This window comes from Schistocerca serialis, chromosome 1, assembly GCF_023864345.2.
Source record: "Schistocerca serialis cubense isolate TAMUIC-IGC-003099 chromosome 1, iqSchSeri2.2, whole genome shotgun sequence".
NCBI lineage: Eukaryota > Metazoa > Arthropoda > Insecta > Orthoptera > Acrididae > Schistocerca > Schistocerca serialis.
In genome coordinates this window covers 712,008,039-712,033,679 of record NC_064638.1, presented here as the reverse complement: position 1 = coordinate 712,033,679, position 25,641 = coordinate 712,008,039, and the positions used below count along the sequence as shown (strand labels likewise).

General features: G+C 43.7%; 1 protein-coding gene across 2 annotated transcripts in view; it reads right to left on the bottom strand.

Annotated features, from left to right (window-relative positions):
• LOC126458091 (choline transporter-like protein 4) overlaps positions 1 to 25,641 on the bottom strand; it is a 254,992-nt gene that overhangs the window by 184,912 nt on the left and 44,439 nt on the right. For both annotated transcript variants that reach the window (XM_050094914.1, XM_050094922.1), the window contains exons 2-3: positions 20,781 to 20,903; positions 18,652 to 18,821 (exon numbers count right to left, since the gene is read on the bottom strand). In XM_050094914.1, coding sequence (XP_049950871.1) covers positions 18,652 to 18,821; positions 20,781 to 20,903 — 293 coding nt within the window. The remainder of the gene's footprint in view (positions 1 to 18,651; positions 18,822 to 20,780; positions 20,904 to 25,641) is intronic.

Here is a 25,641-nt window from a genome sequence, read left to right as displayed (position 1 = left end):
CTACATCTTTAATTGCAATTCTTTTGAATTAATTGGAATGTCTGTCGTATCCTGATCTAAATAAAATGGATGGATATTAGCTGGTAGCCACTTACATCAACATCTGATTTTGATTTATTGAAATATTATGAAGCTTCTGAAGAATTTACAGTGCGCTTAATTTTGGAGGTTTGTGGACTGTCAATTCTAACATCAAGTTAAGATTTTACGACTGACTGCATTTTCTGGTACTTGTCTCACTCAGGATGATTTCTTTATGTCATTCGTTTAGATGCCTATACTACCCTTCTAAAAATATTGATCATAAAAGGCAACATTTATATAACTGAATATGCACAAGTGCATGTAGAGGAAAGATTCCATGAAAGCAAAATAATTATATTTCTCCAACACACACACACACACACACACACACACACACACACACACACACACACACACACACACACACACACACACACACACACACACACACACACAGATATGTATTAGCTAGAAAGTCTACAAAGATGGACACTGACATGATGGAATTTAGGCCCATAAGATATGATTTCAGGGTCTATGTATGGGATAAACATCAGAAAAAGTTGTGGCGGCAGCACCGTCCAACGCACGAAGGGCTGAACTACGGCACTGCCGACACAAGTAGGGGCAGCTGTACCGTTATGCGGAATTTCGGCAACGGTGCGTCGCACACCGGACCGCACGGGAACAAAGCTGCCACCAGTGCGAGCTAGTCGACGCGACGCGACACACGTCTCCCCAGTTCTTCCGCCGCGGACCACGTGCGTCGAGTCAATGTGACTCCGCCGTAAATGCGTACGCGCGGTCGTAAACGCAGTCGCCGTTAAATTGTCTTTCGCTTCTTCGCGGATGTTACGGCGCCTCCGGTCGCGCCAAGAGCAGAACATTCTGTGATGCTGCCTTTTGTCTCGCTCGGTCCACGCGGTCGCGCCATGGCTCGTCACTGGAGTGTACACCCTCCGGGATCGGTGACCGAGCCGTGCCGCCAGTGCAACGCGCCTATATAGACGGACATTAGCGAAGTATATTAGTTGTCACTTATTGTAACGGCAGGAAAAATAAATGTGTCCTGTCCAGAAACCGCTTTAGTCATTTATTGCCACAAAGCCTCTCCCATGAGCATAGTGCGTGGGCGCGGCGATAAATGCCGGTTCACTGCACATGAGCGACTGTAAGCAGGGATACAACACGTTCCCGCTTCACTGGTGACCCCGACGTGATCTGAGGCTAAAAAAACACGTGGTGACAAACGTTCGTCGGTACGAGAGACGTGGAACCGCGAGTAGGCTTGCACGCATACGCCCGCGCCGAACAGTGCTCCGTAGTAAATTTTTTTTTAACCAACTTTTTTTTGTATTGTTTTTGTGTGTGTATATTTTGATCGCGGACTGCTTAGTGTTATTTTTTTTTCTTTCCGTGTGTTTCCCTTGTGTTATTTTCACTGTGTACTTTCCTCTTGTACGAGGATTCGACTCTGAACTAAGATGGCGACACTAGAGGAGTTGCAAAAGACCGTCGAGGAACTGCTCGCACGCAACACGAGGCTAGAGAGTGAGCTACAGGCACGGACTACACGCGCGGACGCCGTCGCAAACTTGGCCGACAGGGTGCACGACGCGCTGACAACGGCGCCTAGCACCGCGGCTGCGGCAGCTTATGACTCCGTCCCCCCACCTCCGTGGTGGCCAGCGCCTCCCGCACCCGCATCGGATGCCGACCTGCACCAGCTAGTGCAAAACTTAACCGCACAGGTGGCAGCTCTCTCGACGCAAGTCGACCGGTTGGCGCGCTCGCAGCAAGAGGGCAGCACGCGCCGCAGCGGCAGCAGACCGGGCGACAGGCGGCGTGGCTCGCGCAGCCGGCAATGCAGCAACAGCCGCTCCAACGGTACCCCGCCGACGTCACACCACGCACAAAGCGGCTACTGCTGGTACCACGCCCGCTTCGGCAACGAAGCAGCCAGGTGCCGCGCTCCTTGCTCGCACCCAAACGCCAGCTGCGACCGGACCTAGGCGCACCCGGCTGCAATATGATATCGAAGCGTCTGTTTGTTGCGGAACGGGGGGCAGGCGTGAGGTACCTCGTCGACACGGGTTCGGACCTCTCGATCTTCCCCCGTTCTATGTTACGAGACCGCAGGCGGGCCGAGGCACTCTGCCTTACAGCGGCGAACAACTCCACTATTAAAACTTACGGCACACACAGCCGCAATATAGATCTGGGCCTACGGCGCACGTTCTCGTGGACTTTTACCGTGGCCGACGTCAACGAGCCGATCCTGGGCGCAGACTTTCTCGGCCACTACGGGCTACTAGCCGACATCACAAACGGCCAGCTCATCGACGCCACAACTAATTTAAAGATAGCGGGACAGCGCCGGCAGGCTGCATACTACAGCGTTAAACCCGTGAAGTGCCCCGGACCGTACGCTGACATTCTGGAACAATTCCCCGACCTCACCCGCCCAGCCGGTGCACCGAGAGACATCAAACATTCGACGGTGCACCACATAATAACCACACCTGGACCCCCCACATCGTGTCGCCCACGTCGACTCGCGCCGGACAGACTCGCAGCAGCAAAGGCAGAGTTCGAGGCCATGCTGCGGCAAGGCATCGTGCGACCATCGAGCAGCCCATGGTCATCGGCGTTGCATTTAGTGCCCAAAAAAGACAATTCGTGGCGCCCGTGTGGGGACTATCGCGCCCTTAATTCGCGAACGGTGCCGGACCGATACCCAGTCCCACACCTTCAAGACTTCAGCTACGCCTTGGCGGGCTGCGCGGTGTTCAGCAAGATTGACTGCGCAAAGGCGTACACCCAAATTCCGGTGGCGCCCGAAGACATCGAAAAAACAGCCATCGTAACGCCCTTTGGGCTTTTCAAAAGCCTGTTTATGACTTTCGGTCTTCGGAATGCTGCCCAGACTTGGCAGCGGTTCCTGGACGGCGTCTTGCGAGGCTTGCCATTTTGCTTCGCGTACCTCGACGACATCTTGGTGTATTCCAAGTCGCCCGAACTCCACCGCCGCCACTTAACGACCGTCTTTCAGCGCCTGAGTGAAGCCGACATCGTCATTAACCCCGCTAAATGCGAGTTTGGCGTGACGGAAATTGAGTTCCTCGGCCATTTAATTACGCCCACCGGATCGACACCGCTACCGGAGAAAGTGAAGGCAATACAGAACATGCCGCGTCCGCAGACGCACAGAGAATTACGACGTTACCTCGGCATGTTGAACTTTTATCGATGACACCTGCCCAACGCCGCAGCCGTGCAAGAGCCGCTGACTAAGGCGTTACAAGGTCCTACCTCAAAAGGAAGGACCCTCGTGAATTGGACAGACGCAATGGAGCAGAGCTTCACGGACTCAAAAAGGAGTCTCGTGGAAGCGACACTGCTCGCACACCCGGTACATGACGCGGACTTAGCTGTAGTCGTGGACGCCAGCCAGGCCGCCATCGGCGCGGTGTTACAACAGCGCGTCGGCGGGAGTTGGCAGCCTCTCGGTTTTTTCTCTAAAAAGCTTTCCGATTCGCAACGTGCTTGGAGCGCTTATGACCGAGAGTTGCTTGCGGTGTACGCAGCGGTGAAATGCTTCCGACCATCCATAGAAGCCCGACAGTTTATCATTTTCACCGATCACAAACCCATTACCCACGCGTTCAAGAACAACCACACTAAGTGTTCACCACGCCAACTCCAGCAGTTAGAGTACGTGTCGCAATTCACGACTGACATCCGACACATTTCGGGGATAGACAATATCGTCGCCGATTGTTTGTCCCGAGCGTGTGCCGTTATTTCACCCCCTGTGAACTTTGAGGACGTGGCCCAAGTACAGGAGAGTGACGAAGAACTGCACCGCTTCCGTCACGACACTTCCAGTGGCCTGCAACTGGAGCTGGTGCCTGTCCCCGGCTCCGCACGGAAGATTTGGTGTGACACCTCAACTGGCACGCACCGACCGTTCCTCCCGGGGAAATTCCGGCGCAGTGCCTTCGACCGTGTCCACGGACTGTCACACCCCGGCACCAACACCACTGCGACGCTCGTGGCTGCGCGTTTCGTCTGGCCCGGGCTTCGGAAGGACTGTCGCGAATGGGCGCGCACTTGCACTGCATGTCAGCGCGCCAAAGTCGGGAGGCACACCCACGCACCCGTGGGCACCTTCCCGGACGCGACACGCCGATTTGCACACGTCCACGTGGACCTCGTCGGCCCGCTTCCTCTCTCACAAGGCAAGCGGTACCTCCTAACTATGGTGGACCGCTTCACTCACTGGCCGGAAGCAACGCCCGTCGCGGACGTCACAGCCGAGACCGTCGCCACCGCATTCGTCGACACCTGGGTGGCACGCTTCGGATGTCCCAGTCACGTGACAACTGATCGCGGCCGCCAGTTTGACTGCGCGTTGTTCACGCACGTCGCCAGACTGTGTGGCACCCGGTTACACAGGACAACCAGCTACCATCCGGCGTCGAATGGCATGGTCGAACGGTTCCACAGGACCCTCAAAGCCGCTCTAACCTGCCACGACACCTCATGGCCAGAGGCGCTTCCACTGGTGCTGCTCGGCCTGCGAGTCACGCCGAAGGAGGAGATCGGCGCGTCACCTGCCGACCTCGTTTACGGGCAATCTCTGACAATCCCGGGCGATTTTGTCGAAGATGTAAGACTCCCACACGACGCCGTGGCACCCACTCTGGCGGAACGTCTGCGCAGTCACATGGCCGGCCTCCGAGCGCACGCACCGACGCGGCACGGCACCGGGAGGATATTCGTCCACGCCGACCTGCAGCGCTGCACGCACGTCATGTTGCGTACCGACGCAGTACGGCCACCTCTCCGACCGCCCTACAGTGGACCGCACCACGTGATCGCCCGAGGAGACAAAACGCTGGTCCTCGAGTGCAACGGAAAGCCGTCGACAGTGTCAGTCGACCGCGTCAAACCAGCCTACGTCTTGCCCGCTCCATCAGCCACGCATTTCTTCGACCCGGCAGAAGATCTGATCACGGACGACACGCCCTCTGCCAGCGGTCAGACGGAACCCGCACCCGCAGCCGCCGGTGACGCACAGCCGCAGCCTGCTGTCATCGCGCCGCCACGTGCGCCTCCCTCCACCACGCCCAGGCAGCTGGTACGGTCGCCCGGACCGCGCCCACCACAGGTGCACCGGTCGCCCCCACCACAGCCGCCAGCGGACTACGTCACGCGCGCCGGCCGCTGCGTCCGATTCAAACGGCCGTGCTGCGTCGCCAGCGCGCCACGACACCCAAACCGGCAATCACGCGCCCGAGCCGCCGAACGCCGTCAGAATTCGGCGCCCACGAGCCGCCGTCCGCTGTAGAGACCCGACCTCCAGCTGCAAGTGCCTTCGGCCGGTAACTCCAGTCGAGCGTTCGTCACAGCTCCTGGACCCGCGTTCGCGTCGTTTGCCTCCGCCGCGTCGGGCGTTGAGGCCGGATCGGCACCCACGCCAGCTTACCTCATTCGCTTCTCCGTCGAGCTCCGGACATCGCGCACCACACCGCCCGGTTTGTTCGTAGTAGCTCCCGGACCCGCGTTCGAGTTCCGACGGTACCGCACTCGCGCAAGCGCCTTCGAGACATCACCACCCATGACCTGCAACGCGCGCCCTCACACGCATCGCTACGGACAGTCGCAGCCAGTGCCTGCTGCCGCTGTCACTAGCCGTCAGCGCGAGGACACGCCCACGGCACGCTCGCCAGTCCGGCGCGCTGACGTCACGGGCCGCTGCCCTTCCGACGCCGACCGACCCCCGCCAAAGCTGCCGCACTGCCACCACGCAGTGCGTGAACTTTAAACACACGCGCGCCACCGAATGATCACCGCGTTTTCGCAGCTACGGAGCTCCGCTCTCCAAGGGGGGATCAGTGTGGCGGCAGCACTGTCCAACGCACGAAGGGCTGAACTACGGCACTGCCGACACAAGTAGGGGCAGCTGTACCGTTATGCGGAATTTCGGCAACGGTGCGTCGTACACCGGACCGCACGGGAACAAAGCTGCCACCAGTACGAGCTAGTCGACGCGACGCGACACACGTCTCCCCAGTTCTTCCACCGCGGACCACGTGCGTCGAGTCAACGTGCCTCCGCCGTAAATGCGTACGCGCGGTCGTAAACGCAGTCGCCGTTAAATTGTCTTTTGCTTCTTCGCGGACATTACGGCGCCTCCGGTCGCGCCAAGAGCAGAACATTCTGTGACGCGGCCTTTTGTCTCGCTCGGTCCACGCGGTCGCGCCATGGCTCGTCACTGGAGTGTACACCCTCCGGGATCGGTGACCGAGCCGTGCCGCCAGTGCAACGCGCCTATATAGACGGACATTAGCGAAGCATATTAGTTGTCACTTATTGTAACGGCAGGAAAAATAAATGTGTCCTGTCCAGAAACCGCTTTAGTCATTTATTGCCACAAAGCCTCTCCCATGAGCATAGTGCGTGGGCGCGGCGATAAATGCCGGTTCACTGCACATGAGCGACTGTAAGCAGGGATACAACACGTTCCCGCTTCAAAGTAATTGGTGCATAAGTCATGCGAAAATTAAAGATAATATTAAAGTTCTGAGGTCATAACAACTGACCTCATCAGGGTATAAAATACATCTAATTTATGCCCTAAAGACCTCGATTGATATTTCCTACAATTTACAATTTTTCTACAGTAGCTATTTAAAATGGTTACTACTATGTGTCTGAGTAGTGACCAATCAGTTTCTCCCTAACGACCAGCAGACTTCAATGGAGAGCCATCCAATAAATGGGACACTATCTCGATTTTACTGAAGTCTTAGTTTTTGTTTTTAATATTAGGTGAATTTGATTTCACACCATCCATAAGAATTTTACTGAAGACCCTGTCTAAATTCTTTAAACTGATCCTCATAATTTGCTTGTTCAAGATAACCTGTGCGTATGATTGTTCAAAAGCAAGTTCTGCAGCATCAGGTGATGGAAGCTCCATCAATTTCAGTACAGGTTGGTATAGGCTGTTTCCTGTAGATTATATGTCTCAGCTAGACATTGGTACATTAAGAAGTCCAAAAACGCCAATGTACTATCTTTTTTCAATTCTGTTGTGTAATTTAGTGCTTGCACAAAAGCAGCAATTTAAGATAGGTCCATCTACAGGAATACAATGGAAGATCATGGGTGGACTGAAATCCAGGATCAAAATTAAGATAGTCAAAGAAGAGAGAACCAGGAGGAGTGTTAGAAGCTTTGAGAAGAAAGAAGATGTACTGAACAAGTTATCCATGGACCTACAAGGTCAAAATGAACTGCACAAAAACAAAATACACCTGGAACTATGAATTTTCTTCTCTGGACTCCAAGCTGTGAATCTCTAAGATATGTTAGTACATAATGACTGAAAATATTGCTAATGGCTACAGGATATTCCATTTCTATATTATTAATTTTGAGGTTTAGTTTTAGTTTTACTATATAATGACTTCCCAGTGACTCTTTTTATTATATTTCTTGTACTTTCAACTTTGTTGTCCCAACATACAGTGAGCTTTCCAGTAGATAATTTCTCTGCAACTTTTAGTGTCTTGGTGTTTGTAGACTTTGTAATATTTATCAAAATGATGAATGTTTAGAAATGTTAACCTCTCCATAAGTGACAAAAAATAGATTTCTACTCACAGTAAAGACGACATGTTGAGCTGGAGACAGGCCCACTGGAAAGACAGTTACACATTAGCTTTTGCCAAAGCATTCTTCAGAAAAGAAAACACACACATATTCATCCACACAAGCAAGGATGCCTCACACTCACACTCAGTCTGGTCTGAAATGCCAGAAATAGCAATTGTGTGTGTGTGTGTGTGTGTGTGTGTGTGTGTGTGTGTGTGTGTGTGTGTGTGTGTGTGTGTGTGTATGTGTGTGTGTGAATGAATGTGTGTGTACATGTTTTTCCTTTTCTGCAGAAGGTTTTGGCAGAAAGCTAAAGTGTAACTGCCTTTTCATTGGGCTTACCAGCAGCTCAATGTCGCATCTTCACAACATCTTTCATAACTATAGTCAGTGAATAGTACCTTAATGAATGAAATCCATTTCTCTGGCCCTTCTATACATAGGACTCAACATTTGCAACTATGAAATCAATGAAAAAGTGAGAAGATTCTCTCTTACTCTAATGAAACTTTGAAAATTATCATAGCAACCAACCATAGACTGTAAGTAACATTGAAAGCTGTGCTTTGATAACTTCCTGTTTAAAGTTAGCTTTTTTCCGGAAATGTGGCAGCACTCTATCCAAAAATTTTATAAACATCTTGTATCACTACTCAGTACCAAGTATATAAATATTTTCATGTAGGTTACATCTGGTAATTCACCATTAGACTCAAGTGTTTCTTTACAGTATATCTTTCTATGGGAATTCCCATTAGCAGACAGTTTTTGTTGCACCATATAAATATACATCTGTAACGAACTATGATATGAACTCATAATTATCTAGTTTCATTCATTTAACTTCATTATCTCTCAGTCAATACTCACATAAAGAATTGTGTTTACTAATTCCAGCTGTTTTTTTCTAGAGATACATGTAAGTCAAAAAGTTGATACTGAATTTTTATGTCTAACTGCAGTACATTTGGTAAAGTTTTTCATCTCCTTGCACTTATATCAGTGATATTTTTCTTAAGCTCATAACTTTAAAAATTTTGAAATGACTGATACTGGTGTGGACCTACTGCAACTCTGTAGATAAGAATTTCAGGGCACTCCTGATGTTAACTCCTTCGCATCTAATGAGAGCTCTACTTTTCCTGTAGATTTTATGTCCATCATAAATTCTTTTGTTTTCTCTACTGAAAAAAGTTTCTGTGATTTTGAAATTCTCTTGGCTGAATCTAACTCTTACAATCAACCTTAGCCACAGGGTTGGCTGATGGTTGCAAAATAAGGGACCAACTTCCTAGAAGATAATACATTTCATTTTCCTGAAAAATAATAGCTATGCTTTTGGCTTTTTATTTATTTATTTATTACTCCTGTGATCATAGGACTGTACAATATACAAAAGATATTGGACCACTCATCAATAACTATATACATATTCTGAATTTTTTTACTCACATCAGTTTAGTGAAAGGTAATATTACACAATGTTTTATTATTCCATACACTTTATGAAAACAATAGTAATTGGTGCTGCAGTGTTGCTTTTCTGGATGCTCTCTCGAAATATAGAAGCAGCACTTTACCAATTAATGCTACACTGTTGAATTGAAATTGTCTGTTATTATTTTTGTGGATTTTTGTAATGCATTATACAGTTTGATGCTGTGATGGGGTATGTCTTACTGTAATAGTGCTGTACTTGTCTGTTGTATATGTACATTATTTACCTGTCTTGTGTGGTAGCTATGTATAGATTAATTGTGGTTGATGGGTGCTACTGTTTACTTTTTCTTTGACAATAATTACATTTTCTAATATGTGGAGACTTGGAAGTGGTAGTATTTTATTTTTCTCAAATAGTGGCTTGTATAATGATCTTTGGCTTAGCCTTTCCATTAATCTAATAATCTCTCTCTCTAATGTAAAGGATCTCAAACACGTTCCACACTTTCCCCAAAATGTTACTCCATATTTCAATACTGAATAAACATAAGCAAAATAAATGGCCCTGAGATTGTCATACGATTTAGAGTTTCTTAGTACTCTTATTAAGAAACATGGTGCACTTAGTTTTCTATTTATGTGGTCTACACATGCATGCCATTTCGTATTCTGTTGTATCCATACACTGAGAAACTTCATATTCTCTGTTTTTATGATTGTTTGTCCATTAATTTCAGTATTTATTACTGGTGTCCTGTTCTGGGTGGTGAATATGTGCATTGCAACAGTTTTTTCCAGACTTCTGTTTGCATCACAGTACTCTACTATATATTTGACCACTAATAAATCCGACTGATTGATACTGACTGCTCCATTTACTTCATGGGTTATCTCTGTGAGACTCTTTTTTTCCCATGGAGATATGATTTAATCCAGTTATAAGCTGGTCTCCTAATACCCTAATTCTGAATCTTATCAAGTAATCTTTCTTAACAGATAGTATAAAAAGCTTTTGATTGGTCAAGTAATATCCTCAGGGCATGTTGCTGCCTATCTAGGACCTGTAGCATTTCATACAGAAAAGAAAAGGTTGCTATTTCAGTTGAGTGATTTTTCCTAAAACAGTGCTGTGATCATATTAGTATATTATACTTAGTTACTACCTAACAAACTCGGAATTGCCTGGGTATTCATTTTGCCAATTTTGTATTAGAAACTAAAACAAAAAATTAACTGTTTTTTTTAGCATAATATTGAAAAAAAATTATTTCCATGTATCCATGAAAAAAAACCTTTGAAATAATGAAACTGTCATAAAAAACAGTATGTATAATGTACCAATGTACAAGTGCAGTATCCAAGTTAACAAACAGTTTTTTATGCTAGGTGCAGCTGCTTCATGTGCCTACAATGTGCTTTTCTGGAAGTATCTATGGCAACACCTTTTCATGGCTCTACTGAAGGTTATTGTTTTCATCTACAGACAGTTGCACTTCACAGTTGAAAGCTGTCAAAAACGATGCTAGATGTCAGAGATTCTTTAAGTCGATTTGAGTGTAGGAGTGTCTTAGTAGTAAAAAAATATGTGTATTAAAATTTCATGCAGGATGTGACATTTTATCATGCATTTCAGTGTTTGTGATATCATATCTCTGGAATTATGTATGGTACCATGATATAATTATGTAGGTTCATATGTGTTCACTGCCTGCAAAATTTATTGTGAATGGAGTTAGTAGCACATAAGTAATAAAATTAAACATCATGCATTATGCAGTAGCTTTTCATACTTCTCATTGTTTATGAAGCCATATCTCCTGAACTATGATAGGTAGGTAGGTGGTTCTTACACCCACAGAAATTGTTGCCTGACAGTAAGATATAGGTGTACCATATTTGGCTGAAATCAGTTCAGTTGTTTAGGACACACATACACTTATTTTTATAATGTGTGTGGGCAAAATTAGACATCTGTATATACGAAAGTGTCTCTAGAATTTTCAAAAATACAGACAGTACAGAAAGATGTCTATAGTTTGACACCTCTTCCTGGCTTTCTTTTTTGTGAAATAGTTCTAAGTTACCAGTTGAGAAGGACAGGTTTACTAGATAAGTCAGCAGTTCAGAGAGTAAATGACAAAATCTGGTATGTTATCTATTCATAATGAGTGTTTTTGGCAAGAGAATTATTGTGTTATCTACCTGATCAATATTTGATGTCACTTGTGTGGGATGTTTATGGGTGACACTTGATTCAATAAGCTTTTCTGCTACATTCACAAAAAAACAGTTAAGCACATTAGCTGCATCAGTTTGTTTGCTGACAGTCTGTAGATTTTCACTCAACTGGATATTATTAATTTTAGTTTTGTTACTTTCTGTTTCTTTCTTCACAATAATCCAAATAACTTTCATTTTATTGGGTGTGTTTCTTCTGTATCTGTCATTTTACATCATTTTGGCATCTTTTATTGTGTTCCTGAGTATTATTTTATAACTTTTAAAATACCCATTAAATTCATGTGTTGTAGGACACATATTAGTTATTCTGTAAAGGAATTGTTTCTGTGTGCATGATTTCCTAACATCCACTGTGATCCATTTTTTTTGTATGAGCTATTTTTGACCTACTCTTCAGAGAGAATGCTATGTCAAAATGATATTTAGTTGTATCTACTGCATGGTTATAATTAAACTCACAGTGTTCCAAGTACTGCAATGCGGACTACATGTATCACAGGATGCTAAACATTATAGGAATGCTCATTAATTGATGCGCTAGCAGAATATGTTTAAAAAAAAAAAGTCCCACTTTCTGCTACCAGGTGAAAATATGGCCCAGTAAACAATCAGAATGTCAAAGTTTCCTGTATTGATGTCAGTATGCTGTTTGTCGTTTGGTGATGCGTGTTGATTTCCTTCATGAAGTGACTGTTAGTGTAAAGGGTCATGACAATGCTATTGAGAAGAAAGACCATGCACTCTCAGCATCTGTTTTGTCAGCATATTAGTGATAGCAGTGCTGCATTGTGGGAATATCATCGACAGAAACAGTTGTGAAGAGGCCACATGTCACTAAATTAGCTACAGGGTATGATAAAGAAATCTGAAGAAATAGATGAATTAGGTGGCGCAGTATGAAAAGGGAGGCAGCTCATTCCCATGGTAGTTGTTGATGAAGTTGCTGTAGTTATACCCGACCATGCAACACATGCCTCAAATTCTGCAGACAGTGCTCAAGCTGTGTCACATGAATTGTCCCTCCACAGGTAAACAGTTCATACAATTTTGCAGTGATTCTATACTGCTATTCCTACAATATTCAGAATCGGTACCAAATGAATTCCCAAGATAGGCTACAACATCATGACTTTACCCTTCATTTTTTGACATACATGGAAATGGATGACATGTGGCTGGGGAATAATCTTTGGACAGATGAGGCACCTTTTACTCTGCATGGTGCTGTGGATGCACAGAACTGCTGCATATGTGGTTATACTCAACCACTTGTTGTGCACTCAGCTTATGTGATTGTTTGGTGTGTTTCTATAACCTTCATTTTCTGTCCATTTTCTTTGACCAGATGACACCTCGCATGCCTGTCAGGTGCACGGCAACATCTGCACCTTATAAGAACCTCTTTATGCAATAAATGATTCCAGCTTTGCTAGAACATAGCTATCTCTGCACCACTATTTTCATGCAAGATGGGGCAACACCACATGTTGCTTGCCAGCTGAAATATTTGCATCAAGAAACCTTTGGTAAGAGCTGCATCATCTCTACATAATTTCAAGATGTGTTGCCTCCTCTGGCCTAAATCCATGTCACTTCTTGTTGTGAGGATATGTGAAAGATTGTGTCTATCAGGGGTGTATCCAGACTTTTCCTGATCTGAAGGGTAGCATATCATGACATATCACTCTGATTACAACAGATATGCTGTGAGGAACTGTCAACCATGTAGTGTTAAGGAAGCAGCATGTTGCTGAGTCTGGAGACCATACTGAACACATATTTTAACTTCTGCCCATATCCTAATATACATGCCAGAACGAACTTTATCATGTGTTTGGTCATTCCTCTCCTTTTCCTGACCCACATTACATTCTGACTGCTTACAGTGCCATATTTTCCCCTGGTGGTTGAAAGTCAAACTATTATTTTTTCAGCATATTATCTTCAAGAGCCTTCCATTTTGGTTCCTTCAGTATCTCCGTCACTCTTCCATGGATTAAACACACCTGTGACCATTCATGCTGTCCTTCTCTGTATACATTCAATATCCCATGTCAGTCCTATCTGGTGCAGATCTCACACACTTGAGCAACATTCTAGAATTGGTCACACAAGTGATTTCTAAGCAGATCTCACACACTTGAGCAACATTCTAGAACTGGTCACACAAGTGACAAGTATTCTACCAGCAACCCATAGTCTACCACTTGCTTTACCTCTTTATCTACAACTGAACCTATGTGATCATTCCATTTCATATCCCTACAAAGTGCTACACCCAGGTATTTGTATGAGTTGACCAAATCCAGAAGTGATTTGTTGATATTATAGTCATAGGATATTATGTTTTTTCACTTTATGAAGTGCACAATTTTACATTTCTGAACATTTAGAGCAAGTTGCCAATCTCTGCATGATGTTGAAAACTTCCCATTACGAACTGTTCTACTGGGTACATATGACCAAGTGCATGGTCAACTATTCTTTTAAACCTGAGCCAGAGTTCCTCTACATGCTCCTGCCCTGTGCTGAAAGTTCATAAGTGGTTCCTAATTGAGATATGACACTACTCATTTTTTTCCTAGTTTACTGAACATGCGTATCTTTCTGCTTGGTTTAGTTGTTCTTTGTACTTTGGCAATCATTGTTGCCATTACCATGTCATGGTCACTGATACCAGTTGCGGTGTGGACATCATCATCCTCAATAGAGGTCAGGCCTATTTGTTGCCATTAGATCCAATATATTTCCATCACGAGTGGTGTTCCTACCTATCTGTCCCAGGTAGTTATCAGAGAAGGCACTTAGTAAAGTTTCACAGGATGTCTTATCACACCCACCACTAACAAAACTGTATTTTACCAATTGATTGTTGGATGATTAAAGTCTCCATCAATGATAACATATAAATGGAGAACTTATATACAAGTGAACTGAGTTTTTCCCTAAAGTCTTTGGTTACATCAGGAGATGACTCTGGTGGGTAATAGATGGATTTAATTATCATTTATGCCCGCTACTGATACTGAGTCTTACTCAAGTAGTCTCACATGCAGCTTCAATTTCTATCTTGGTGGATTTGCGTTTCTTGTCTAGTGTGATAAATATACCACCTCCATTACCCATTTGCCTATCCCCAACAATCTTACTGCTATAAATTTCAGGTTTCAACCAGCTTTCTGTACATAGTATTATACAAGCTTCACTGCTTTTCATGAGCACTTCAAACTCTGGCAATTTGTTGCAAATGCTTTGGCAGTTTACCATTAGGATTTTAATACTCTCACGTGTGGCAGGTATTTCTTTTGATTTACACTGACACTTCTGGGTTTCCTACAGCTATGATTATCTGGGTTAGATGGAGAGTCACCTAATCTAAAAAAACCTTCTGCACACCTGACACACAATCAGCTACCTGAGTAGCAGCCTCTGACGTTTAGTGCATGCCCGATCTATTTTGGGGGACCCTACAGGTCCCAACACTATGGCATAAGTCCAGGAAGTTGCAGACTAGCTTGTCACAGAACTTGTGAAGTCTCTGGTTCAGTCCTTCCACTCGACCAGTACCATAGAGCCACAATCAGTTCTGGGGACAATGCTGCAAATTGTGAGCTTCGCTTGACACACAAGGCTGGCCTTCTCAACATCCTCTGCCAGTCGCCAGAATGATACAAGAGTGACTTTGGAGCCCAGATGACAGGCATCATTTGTTCCAACGTGTGCCACAACCTGCAGTTGGTTGCACCCTTTTTCCTCGATGGCTGCTGGAATAGCCTCTTCAACATGTTGAATGAGGCCCCCAGGCATACACATTGAGTGCACCTGTTGTTCTTTCCTGTCACTTGGTGTGTTTGCCTCCTCCTAACACCAGACAAAACAGGTTTCCCCAAAACAGGTGAAGTGAGTCCCACTGGCACAGTTTCAGTTTCAGTGCAAGATAGCACCTCATACCTTCTGGTTAGGGGTTTGTTACCACACCACGAGTCCTCCCTGGTCCCCATCCACCCTGTACAGGATGCCTAGATCTACCATCGTACTCAAGTGGATGGGTAATGACAGATCTTGTACTTTCTGCAGAGGAGAGAGGATCCATAGGAGAGTGTAGTACCTGATGTATCTCTGGCCAGGTATCACAGATACATGACTCTCTAGAGCTCTTCCAAATCACTGAAATGAAATGATCGTATGGTATTGTTGGCCGGAAGACCCCATTTGGGGGAGTTCAGCCGCCATGTTGCAAGTCCTCTTTAGTTGACACCACTTCGGCGACTTGCGAGTCAATGATGATGAAAATGATGAAGAAGCACACACAACACCCAGTCCCCTGCCGGGAATCGAACCCAGGCCCCCTGCATGGTAGGCGGTAACGCTACCGCTACACTATGGAGGCAGACTTCCAAATCACTGATTTGCAGCAGCTGCCAATCATTTGAGATCAGTCAGGGAGATTTCCAGCTGCTCTCATGTATGCTTGTCAGTTTGTTGGCCTTATTACTTACAGCATAAAAACTTATGATTTGTTCATAGTGGTCTCCAAGTCAGGTCTTTACTATTTCTGCTTTGTAATGTTGCTGATTAGAGTTAATTATTATTTGATCTATTGTGGATTTATGTTTCTCATGCAGGTGAATGTATTGTGATTTTCAAGTTATAAGAGATTAACAGATTGTGGTCACGGGCTGTGGAAATTATGGACATGTGATTTCCCTAACAGTCAATGTTTAAAGAATCTCTGAGCAGGGCTTTTCTGACTGTTAATTTACAATTTAGTATTGCTGAGCAGTGACACACTGATGTCAGTTATTCACTGTTTTAGTGCTTTGGAGAGCTTCTAGATGGATGTTTCTGCTGCCAAAAAGTGACAAGTGACTTAAAAAAACTTATTACAGGAATATTCAGTTCCCACATATTCATTGTTGTTGGTTATTCTCTTGTTTGACTGATGAAGAATCTCTGCCTGAAGAATCTGGTTCTGAAGTTGAGAATGGCAGTTTTGAAACTGACAACAGTATTTATGAAACAGACGATAATCTGCTGTTTTCCTTCATCTTATAAGCAGGAGCCACCTGCCAAAAAAAAAAGTTTATGACTTCTGGGCGAATGCAGCAGACACTGTGGCCCAACTGGAATGTGTGAAGAGATCCAATAGTTCTTTCTTTACTGGGTTTGCTCAAGTCTATACTGAAATCACCACAGATGACAGTGATTTGCTTGTTTTTTGTAGTTTGAATTAATGTGTTTTCCACATGTTGTAGACGTTTCTTACGTCTCGGTCAGAAGATCTGTAAAGGGATACTGCAATTATTTTGAGTGACGATAACCGTATAGCTGATTTTTCAAAATCCTGTTCAATATTTACTGTCTTTAGTTGCTCCAGATGTTTGTATGATATTCCTTTTTCTTTTTTTTCTTTTTCTTAAAAAAAAAAAAAAAAAAAAAAAAAAAAGATGGAGTTTCCACAACAATGGAACTGCTTTCTACAAGTGTAGGCTGCCTATTGATAGTTTGTTATGTTCACTGTTTGTAATGCGTCCTATCTCAACCAATGCTCATTCAGACACAGTACAGAGGCATCAATTAACTCACTTGAAAGCATCACTTCCAATTCTAATAACTTATTGCACAGGTACTGGACATTCTGATGGGACAGCATAACATTATGGACCATTTTTTTTCTGGAATTTTTGGTTGAGCATTTATCTTTGCTTTGCTTTCTGACTCCTGTTTCTCATTACATTTTTGAGTAAATGATTTATTTTACTGGAGGCTACAAGTTTCTTGATTAAGTTTACGTAATACCAAGCCCAATATGAAATCTGTGACCAATAAGCTGGGCACTGTTGAAGTGACAACCAAAGTCAGTGGAATTTTAATTTGCAATGGCAACTTCTTTATTTACACACAACCCATGTCAAGTGCTATACTGGAAACTATAACATTGGTGTAAGGACATTCAAGTGCTCTTTCAATTGAGTATATGTGATCAGTATGCTAAAAACAATTTTTTCGATTTTCAGCACGTTCTAGTGGTGAACCTAGATATTCACATCAAACCATTTTCTCTGTTAGTTTCTCTCTGATGTCGTCAAAGAATTCTCCATAAAACCTTCAATTTCTGCTTTAATTTTGACACTAGTCTTTACTGGAAAGTCTACAGGGAACAAACTGAACTCTGCTGTAAGTATTTGTGTGAGAAAGTTGTATGCATAAATCTCAACATTCAACTTTTTCATCCACGAAGCATAGCTTCTTATGCATTGTTATCACCCATTTTTTCCCTAAGTGGAAACACTGGTCTTCATAAGCATACTGAACGCTGCTTTTATACTTGCTTTCTTCATGTGGTTATTGAAGACTTGTTTTTGTAAGTAAGAAGGTGAAATATGAATCCTGAAGTTGCTTGCTTATTAAAATTTAATGTTTCTTTTGTATGGATCTGTAAATACCATTTGTCTCATCCAGGACTTCTACAATATTTTGGTTTGGTAGACAGGTCTCTAAAAGATGTGAGGCCCAAAGGTAAGTGTCCACTATGCACGTGGGATAATCTAACATCATTTTCAGTAGCTACACCAAAAGTTCTTATTCCAGGCCTAGCTCTTGTAAGTAGTTAAACCAGTAAAGAAACAAAAAATGTGCAGCACTAAAGTATGCAGACAAAAGCTGTTAAATGTTTGCTTTCCCTCTGAAGAACACAAAACATGCATGACGAAAATGCATTGCTCTAATCAAATACAGTGGGGCACTGCTATGAGTACTCCCAAAGACAGTGCGTGGCTGAGCCAGGTTTTTTGTAGTCAAATCAGTTTATAGAAAAACTTATGCCAGCACAAAGCTACACTGCAAAATTCTTGCATGTGAATCTAGTCCTGTAAATACACACGCCCACCTAAAACAAATTTAAATATAGCTCACGGGAAAAGTTTTCAAATGCCACTTCTACTCAGAAGCAATCACTGTAGCCTACATTGTTAGGATTTTAATGCAATTACGTTTATTTATGTTTTTGGAGTATTTGCTCACACAACATTATTGTTTTAAGTCTTGCAAGTATAAAATCTAATAAGAGATAAGTGGAAACCCAGGAAGCTACCATCAGAAATATCTAACTTAAAAGCAATGACCCTTCAGCCTGCTCTGTGCAGAATCACAAGAGTGATGTTTTTTCATGAAATGTCAATGTGGTACTTTGATAACCAAACATATGCTGATTACCTCTTATTTTTACACTGTTTAGTCTGTTCCAAATAATATGTGGTATTATATAAATCTGCATGTTACCTTTGTTGTTGGGCAGTCAGTGGCCGAAAGAGGGGATGTATTTAACACACAGTTTGTCAGCTCAAAGTACATTAGGTACGGTTTATTCTTGACACCCTCATCCAGTCCACATCTCTGTCCTGATGAATCCTTTGGATGTAGCAATTGTGTTGGATCTCCATTTACAAATGCTGGCAAAAAGCAAAGAAGTTGTAAAGAAAAGTGCTTGTCAAAGTTGGGAACAACTAGAAATGGAGGACAGTCATTATACAGGGTGATCCATTACTGTATCCCTATTTTTATTTCACTGCTTTTCTATCATAAACAATGTTAACTCAATCACTCTATCATTATAGTATGCCCTATTCTATGATATAAATGTAAATGTTGTGTGACTAGGGCCTCCCGTCGGGTGGACCATTTCGCCGGGTGCAAGTCTTTCGATTTGATGCCACTTCGGTGACTTGCGCGTCGGTGGGGATGAAATGATGATGATTAGGACAACACAACATCCAGTCCCTGAGTGGAGAAAATCTCCAAACCAGCTGGGAATCGAACCTGGGCCCTTAGGATTGACATTCTGTCACACTGACCACTCAGCTACTGGGAGCAGGTTGTATGCTATTATGTAATTATATTATGAAAAGGATAGATCCTACTCACTGTATACCGGAAATGTTGAGTTGCAGAGAGGCGCAACAAAAAGACAACTCCCATTGCTGGGGTCCTAGTAATGATAGTCCTGGAGCTATGAATGAAAAATTGTTACATATTTGTTGTTTGTTGCAGCTTTAACCACAAATTAAGTGAAGATGATGCGCAGAGACAACACATTTCTGACTGTATTTGAATTGCAGCTATGATAGAAGTATGGCAGACACTTGCACGGTGCATAGTGCAACTATGGTGGGGATGGGGGAGGGGAAGATACAAAAGTCTTGATGTGAAAACACTAAAGAGACTAGATGCAAATTTGTTGTGTACAGATTTGGTTACTCAGAAAAGGGGGGCTGAACCCCCAAATAGAGTTGACAGGACTAAAGACAGTGCTGCTGTGGCATTTTGCTCAAAGTCCCACAAAGTCCCTGAGACAATATCAAAGGGAAACTGGTTTATCATATGGTTCAGTCCAACATATAATGAAGGAGATCAACTGGAGACCATGGAAACCACATTTTGTCCAAGCATTATCAGTGGCAGACTGTGATGTTAGGATAGAATTTGCTGAATCCACATTACAATAGATGGAAGAAGAACCAGATATCCTGAGTAACATTTTGTGGTCAGAAAAAGTTTTGTACCATATGGGTGAGTTCATAAATCACCATAAATGCCATTACTGGGGTCCTAGTAATGACAGTCCTGGAGTTATGATTGAAAAATTGCACTCATGTTCTTCATTGACCATATGGTGTGGTATTATTATCACAATATTATTATCAGTCCTTACATTTTTCATGAAACAACGAATGTGCAGACATATGTACGTATGCTACATACTTTTGTTCATCCCATTGTTTTAACCTGTGATGGTGTGGACAATGTGCACTTCATGCACAATGGAGCTACTCCCCATCGTGCGTTGATTTTGTGAGAATGGCTTGACAATACTTTTCCATTCTTCTCAGGATATTTGAAGGAAAAAGTGCATTCCAGAAAACTGCATGATTCGGACACTTTAGAAGCAATCATTAGGGAAGAGTGTGCATGGGTACCAAACAATATGTTCCGACAGTCTGTCAGGAGCGTTGCACTCCAACTGAAACAATGTGTTACTAACGCTGGTGCCTATGTGGAAATATGAAATGGCAAGGACCATAGCACATAACATAATTGAAAGCAACCATCTAACAGTGAATAATAGTTAAAAAAAAATAGGGATGTAATAATGGATCAACGTGTACATTAAAACAGTTTTGACAGCATGATACAGTTCTGATTCATGGCTTTCACATTTAACTCTAAATGCACTTTGTGACAAATTCATGAGATGCTTTTGGGAATATAAGATTGCTTGAAATGAGTATGTATTTTAGCATTTCCACAGTAAAATTCTGAATGGAAACATGAACACAGTCACCAGAAAACTTTTAGAGTATAAAGTTATGAAAATGTACTATAAATAAATACTGCTATTGGTACAGACTTACCCACACATCCAATGGCTATCCATGCAGCGATGAATACTACCCATAACAAAAGACATATAACGTCGGTGCAAGAACGATGATGTAGTGGTCCTCTGAAATCTGGGTCATGCTCAAATTTCTTACCTGTGAACATATTTAATTTTGATGAGATAAGATCAAATCTACAAATACAACAACAACAGAGAATTGGAACAATCTTTGACAATACTCATGAGGTAGTTCAGTTCTCATCTCTTTGCAAACAAACAATTTGAAATGAAGATGACACTGATGCACGAATAATAAAATATGGATATGAAATTTTAGTTGGAACAAAGTTCAATTACATGGGATAAATTCGGATTAACTGTGGTCATTGAGAGTACACAAATTAGGGCAGTATGGATGATTCAGAATTGTTCGTCTCCCATGGGTATGACAGAATTCCTGGAAATCTTAACTACCAGCATTCTGAGAAAAACACCTGAGGTCTCATGAAAATATACTTTAAAAAATTTAAAGAATTTTTTTCTTAAGACAGCTTCTATGACTACTCTCTAACCTACTTGTCACTCCTGTAGAATATGTGAAGGCAATATAAGACTAAAAATATCATGCCACATCTTGACATATCGTATTTACAACTGGAACAAGGCAGCACTCATCAAAAACCATCTTGTACAACACTGTTTGTGCAATTTGACCACACCTTCACAGAAAATATATTTTCAAATGGTATTTGTTATACAAGGAGTATCAAAAAGAATCATCTGATTTAAACAAATTGTAACTATTATGTTATCTGAGATGAAGAATAAACAGCAAACTCTCAAGTTTTACATGGTTCATGCTAGGTAGCAGCAAGGTGCATCCACTTCAGTTCTATTAAAAATGGTGTCAGGACAAAAGAAAGTGTTTTGGAACAACAGGAAGTGTTTTGTATTCTACGTTTTGCACAGTGCGGGTCAGTACTAACTGTTTGGCATGACTTTTGTTCTAGGTATGGTGAGGATTCTCCTACAGCACAGAGCATTCTATGATGGCATGAACAATTCTGAAAAACATGTTGTTTGTGTAAAGGCAAGTAGCTGGGCCACCCCTGAGCATCTGACACAGACGTCAAATGCATCCACTATTGTTTCACAAGGAGTCCGCAGAAATCCATTCACCATACAGCTCGACAGCTCAACATGTCCCCAATGTCCATCTGTCATGGGTTGTGTCAACGTTTACACATGAAACCATACAAAATTTAGCTACTGCGAGCTCTACATCAAGGTGACAAACAACAATGTGTGGAGTTCTGTAATTTCATTCTTGGCAAGATGGAGTATTACAGCTTTCATCCATGCTTAGTGTTTAATGACGAGGTAACATTCCAATTAAATGGGAAGATAAACCATCACAATGTGAGGATATGGGGTACAGAACAATCATATGAAGTTGGACAACATGAGAGGGACCCTCCAAAACAATTACTGAATGATGGATCGGTAGCAGTGGACCAAATGACTCAGTCTACATTACTGGGCTCCAAGGCCACCTGACCTGACTGTATGTGATCGTTTCTTGTGGGGGTTAATAAAAGACTCCATTTATGTCCCTTCATTACCAACAAAAATGAATGAACTGAGACATTGCATAACAGCAGCTGTCAAAGCTGTAACAAAAGACAGGCTCGCTGCAGTGTGGGAATAATTTGAATGCCATGCATCTCAAGGGGAAAAAAGAAAACCTCTTTGAGTTTCGATAGCACTTCCAATCACACTTCAACATCATCAATCACCTACTCTTCCCAATGACAGATATATGCAGGCGCTTTCATTGGTGACTCTGGAGTCCAATGCAAGAGCCCACTTGGCACCCTTGGGTGAAACAAGCATTATACCACCATGAAAGAGGGGTTCATCAGAGGTGCTTGACTGCATTACTGATATATGAATAAAAATATCTTTGTGATTATTTTCAACTTTATTTCCTATCTTGTTCAATACAGCAGATTTAATCATATGATTTCAGAACTATAGCAAAAAAAGGCTTTGATAATCATATTGAAATACACTGACGGAAATGGGAACCGTTACATTGTAGAGATGTTCATTGTGTGACAGGCATTAAAGGATTAAATTTCATACCATTCAGAACTGATGTCCATCCTCAGCTTCAGTAAAAGGTGTGACCCCACAATCTTTCATACACTGTTGCATTAACTATGGAATGGAAGCAAACAGCCCCCAAATGTCATCTTGACTAATTTCTTGCCATGTCTAAAACCTACAAGATCTGTTCAAGAAGTTGAAATGTTCTTCTTTCTGCATTTAAAAATAATGGAAGTCTTTTTTCAGTGGAGAAGTGTTGGGGAACATTCATGCCCTTCAGTGGATATGTGTTGGGAAACATTCATGCACAGTCATGAATTTTTCTCTGCCAGCAGAAAGCATCACCCACTGGCAATTTGCCTACAAGTAAGGATATGTAGTTAGCACTCCTTGGATTTCAGTAAGCTATAAAATGACAGAAAAAAACTGAGCAATGACATTAAATCAATTTTTTTCAAAAGCTTGGTGATAGTAAAGTGGAAATCACTGACAAGGTTTAATGGCTTTTGGGGATGAAACCACAAATAATGCATGGATAAAGGAGTGGTCACCCATAATAGACAGTGGAATTCAATCACACAGAAACTCACAAGAGCATGAAATATAGACCGTACAACGTTAGAGGAGATGCATATGCAATGTAACTACTTGCTCACTGCTCACCAGCACTAACAGAAATTTTCCACCATGATGCACAGCTTTTTACAAACCATACTGTGTTGCAGGTGTAGAAACAGCATGGTATGGGTGACTCTCAATGCTTCACAATAAGCATCTAAGAATGGACTTGGTACCATGTACTGCACTATTTCAGATAGAAAGTCTGTAGCCATGTGATGTTCCATTGTGGCTGAATGAGGGACTGAGCTCCAGTGTTGTTGCCTTGAAGAGAAGAGCAATGTTAGGTCAAAAGAAGCTAAGCTAGGTGTGGTGTTATTGTCTTGGTCCCTTTAGGCAGAATCTGTAGTAGGCGGGTGTCCAGTTGCATGACAGAACTGAGCAGTTTTGGTGGAAGCACACAAAGGTGCGAGAAGAAAAAACCTCACTGCGTCAACAGACACCCATAGTGAGCTAGGCATGTGCAGAACAAGGTCTTACTGTCAAACTAATGCATGGTGAATGGCCATCACACAATACCTCCCCTCTGTATGAGTGGAACTCGGAGGGGAGCATGGTTGGGGGAACCAAGCAGGGTCGTCCAGAGTAACAGGATCAAGGGAAAGCAGCTGGTGTGCAGCCTGTGTCCAAAGCTGTGCGTGCAGTGAGGAGGTTCTGGGATAGATTGTCAGTGCGGACAGCTGGGTGGCCAAGTTTGACAGAAGAAAACGCCTATGTGCCGGGCCTGCTAAGGGTTCTGGCATGTGGATGAGTGCCGGCATGTTGAGGCAAGGCATGGCACTTTGAATGCATCAACTAACGCTGCCATGAGAGCGGTGAAGGCGTCAGGGGTAGAGGTGTGGCATCAGGAGTATAATTCACTGTTCGTGGTAGTAGAGTTGAAATCACTGTGTTGGGCATAGGCTGCAGGAGAGAGAGAGAGAGAGAGCAGGAGGGGTTTGGGGTAGGGGCATGAATGTCCCAGACGTTGGGATGCTTGCACTTGTGTTGTTGGTAGTCAGTGGTTGAGGCCAGCATTGGGGGGTTTGGTGAGTTTCAAGTTATGTCCTAGGTCTGGTAGGCCAGCTTTCAGGGGGTAGGGTTGTGGGTCATCAGCAGGGGTAATTTGAGTGATGTTGTCAGCGGCACCGGTGTCACTGGCGGGCATCTGCAGGGTGTTCACAAAGTGGTGGGTGGGCTGAGTGGTGTGATGTCGAGCAGCATATAGCCAGGCTTCAGTTTATTGTCAAGATGCTTTGTACATTTATAGCGAAGGTGTAGGAAGCAGTGGTGGTGAGCACTGATGCACAGTGTGACACAGGTGATGAGATGAAGTCACCATGAAGGAACGCCCTGTGTTTGCCATGGCATGGGGGAGGGGGGGGGGGGGGGGGATGTACATGGTCCACGCAGTCCTGTGAGCTACAATGAACTCAGGCATGATGTCTTCTGCAGGCAGGTCAGTGTCCTCCGGGAAATCACCTAGTATAGTGAACTGCTGGTCACAAACAAGGTCAGTGGCTGATGTCTCTAAGTCGGCCTTGTGAGCAACACTGAGGCCGAGAAGTACCAAATTCAGGGTAGTGGTCCACCTGCTGTTATGGCAGGTGAGGCAACCTTCATGGTATTGAAGGCAAAACTGTTCTACCATGCCTCTGGTGACTGGGTTGTTGCCCAATTTCAAGTACAGGCCAGCCTGCAGAGGTCCATCAGCAAGCGAAAGAAGGAATATGTAAATTTACTCCCACAGTCTTTTGTGACATAGTATGGGCAGCCTAAGCTGGCAGTCTACATAGAGATGAAGCTGGAGGCTACTGTGATGGGAGTGATGTGGGATAGTGGTGCTGTCTCAGGCCAATGAGTGAACCTGCCCAACTTGGTGAGGAGGTAGCAGCAGCACCCAGAGGATAGTAGAGGCCCAAAAATGTCCTTGTGATCATGGGTGAAACGTTGCCTCATGTTTCGAAAGGTGGTTATGGTGTCATGTAAGTGGTGGCCTACCTTAGCACACTACAGGTTTGGAAGGTGCGGGCCTATGTATTTTGAGTCCTTCTGAGTAACTGACCACACCAAATGATGCATCATCAGAGTGGCAGAAGCACACACACCAGGTTGTGCCAGGTTGTCTAACCAGTCGAATGCGGTCTCATGGAAGGAAATGGAAAGAAATGGGCATGGGGAGCTGG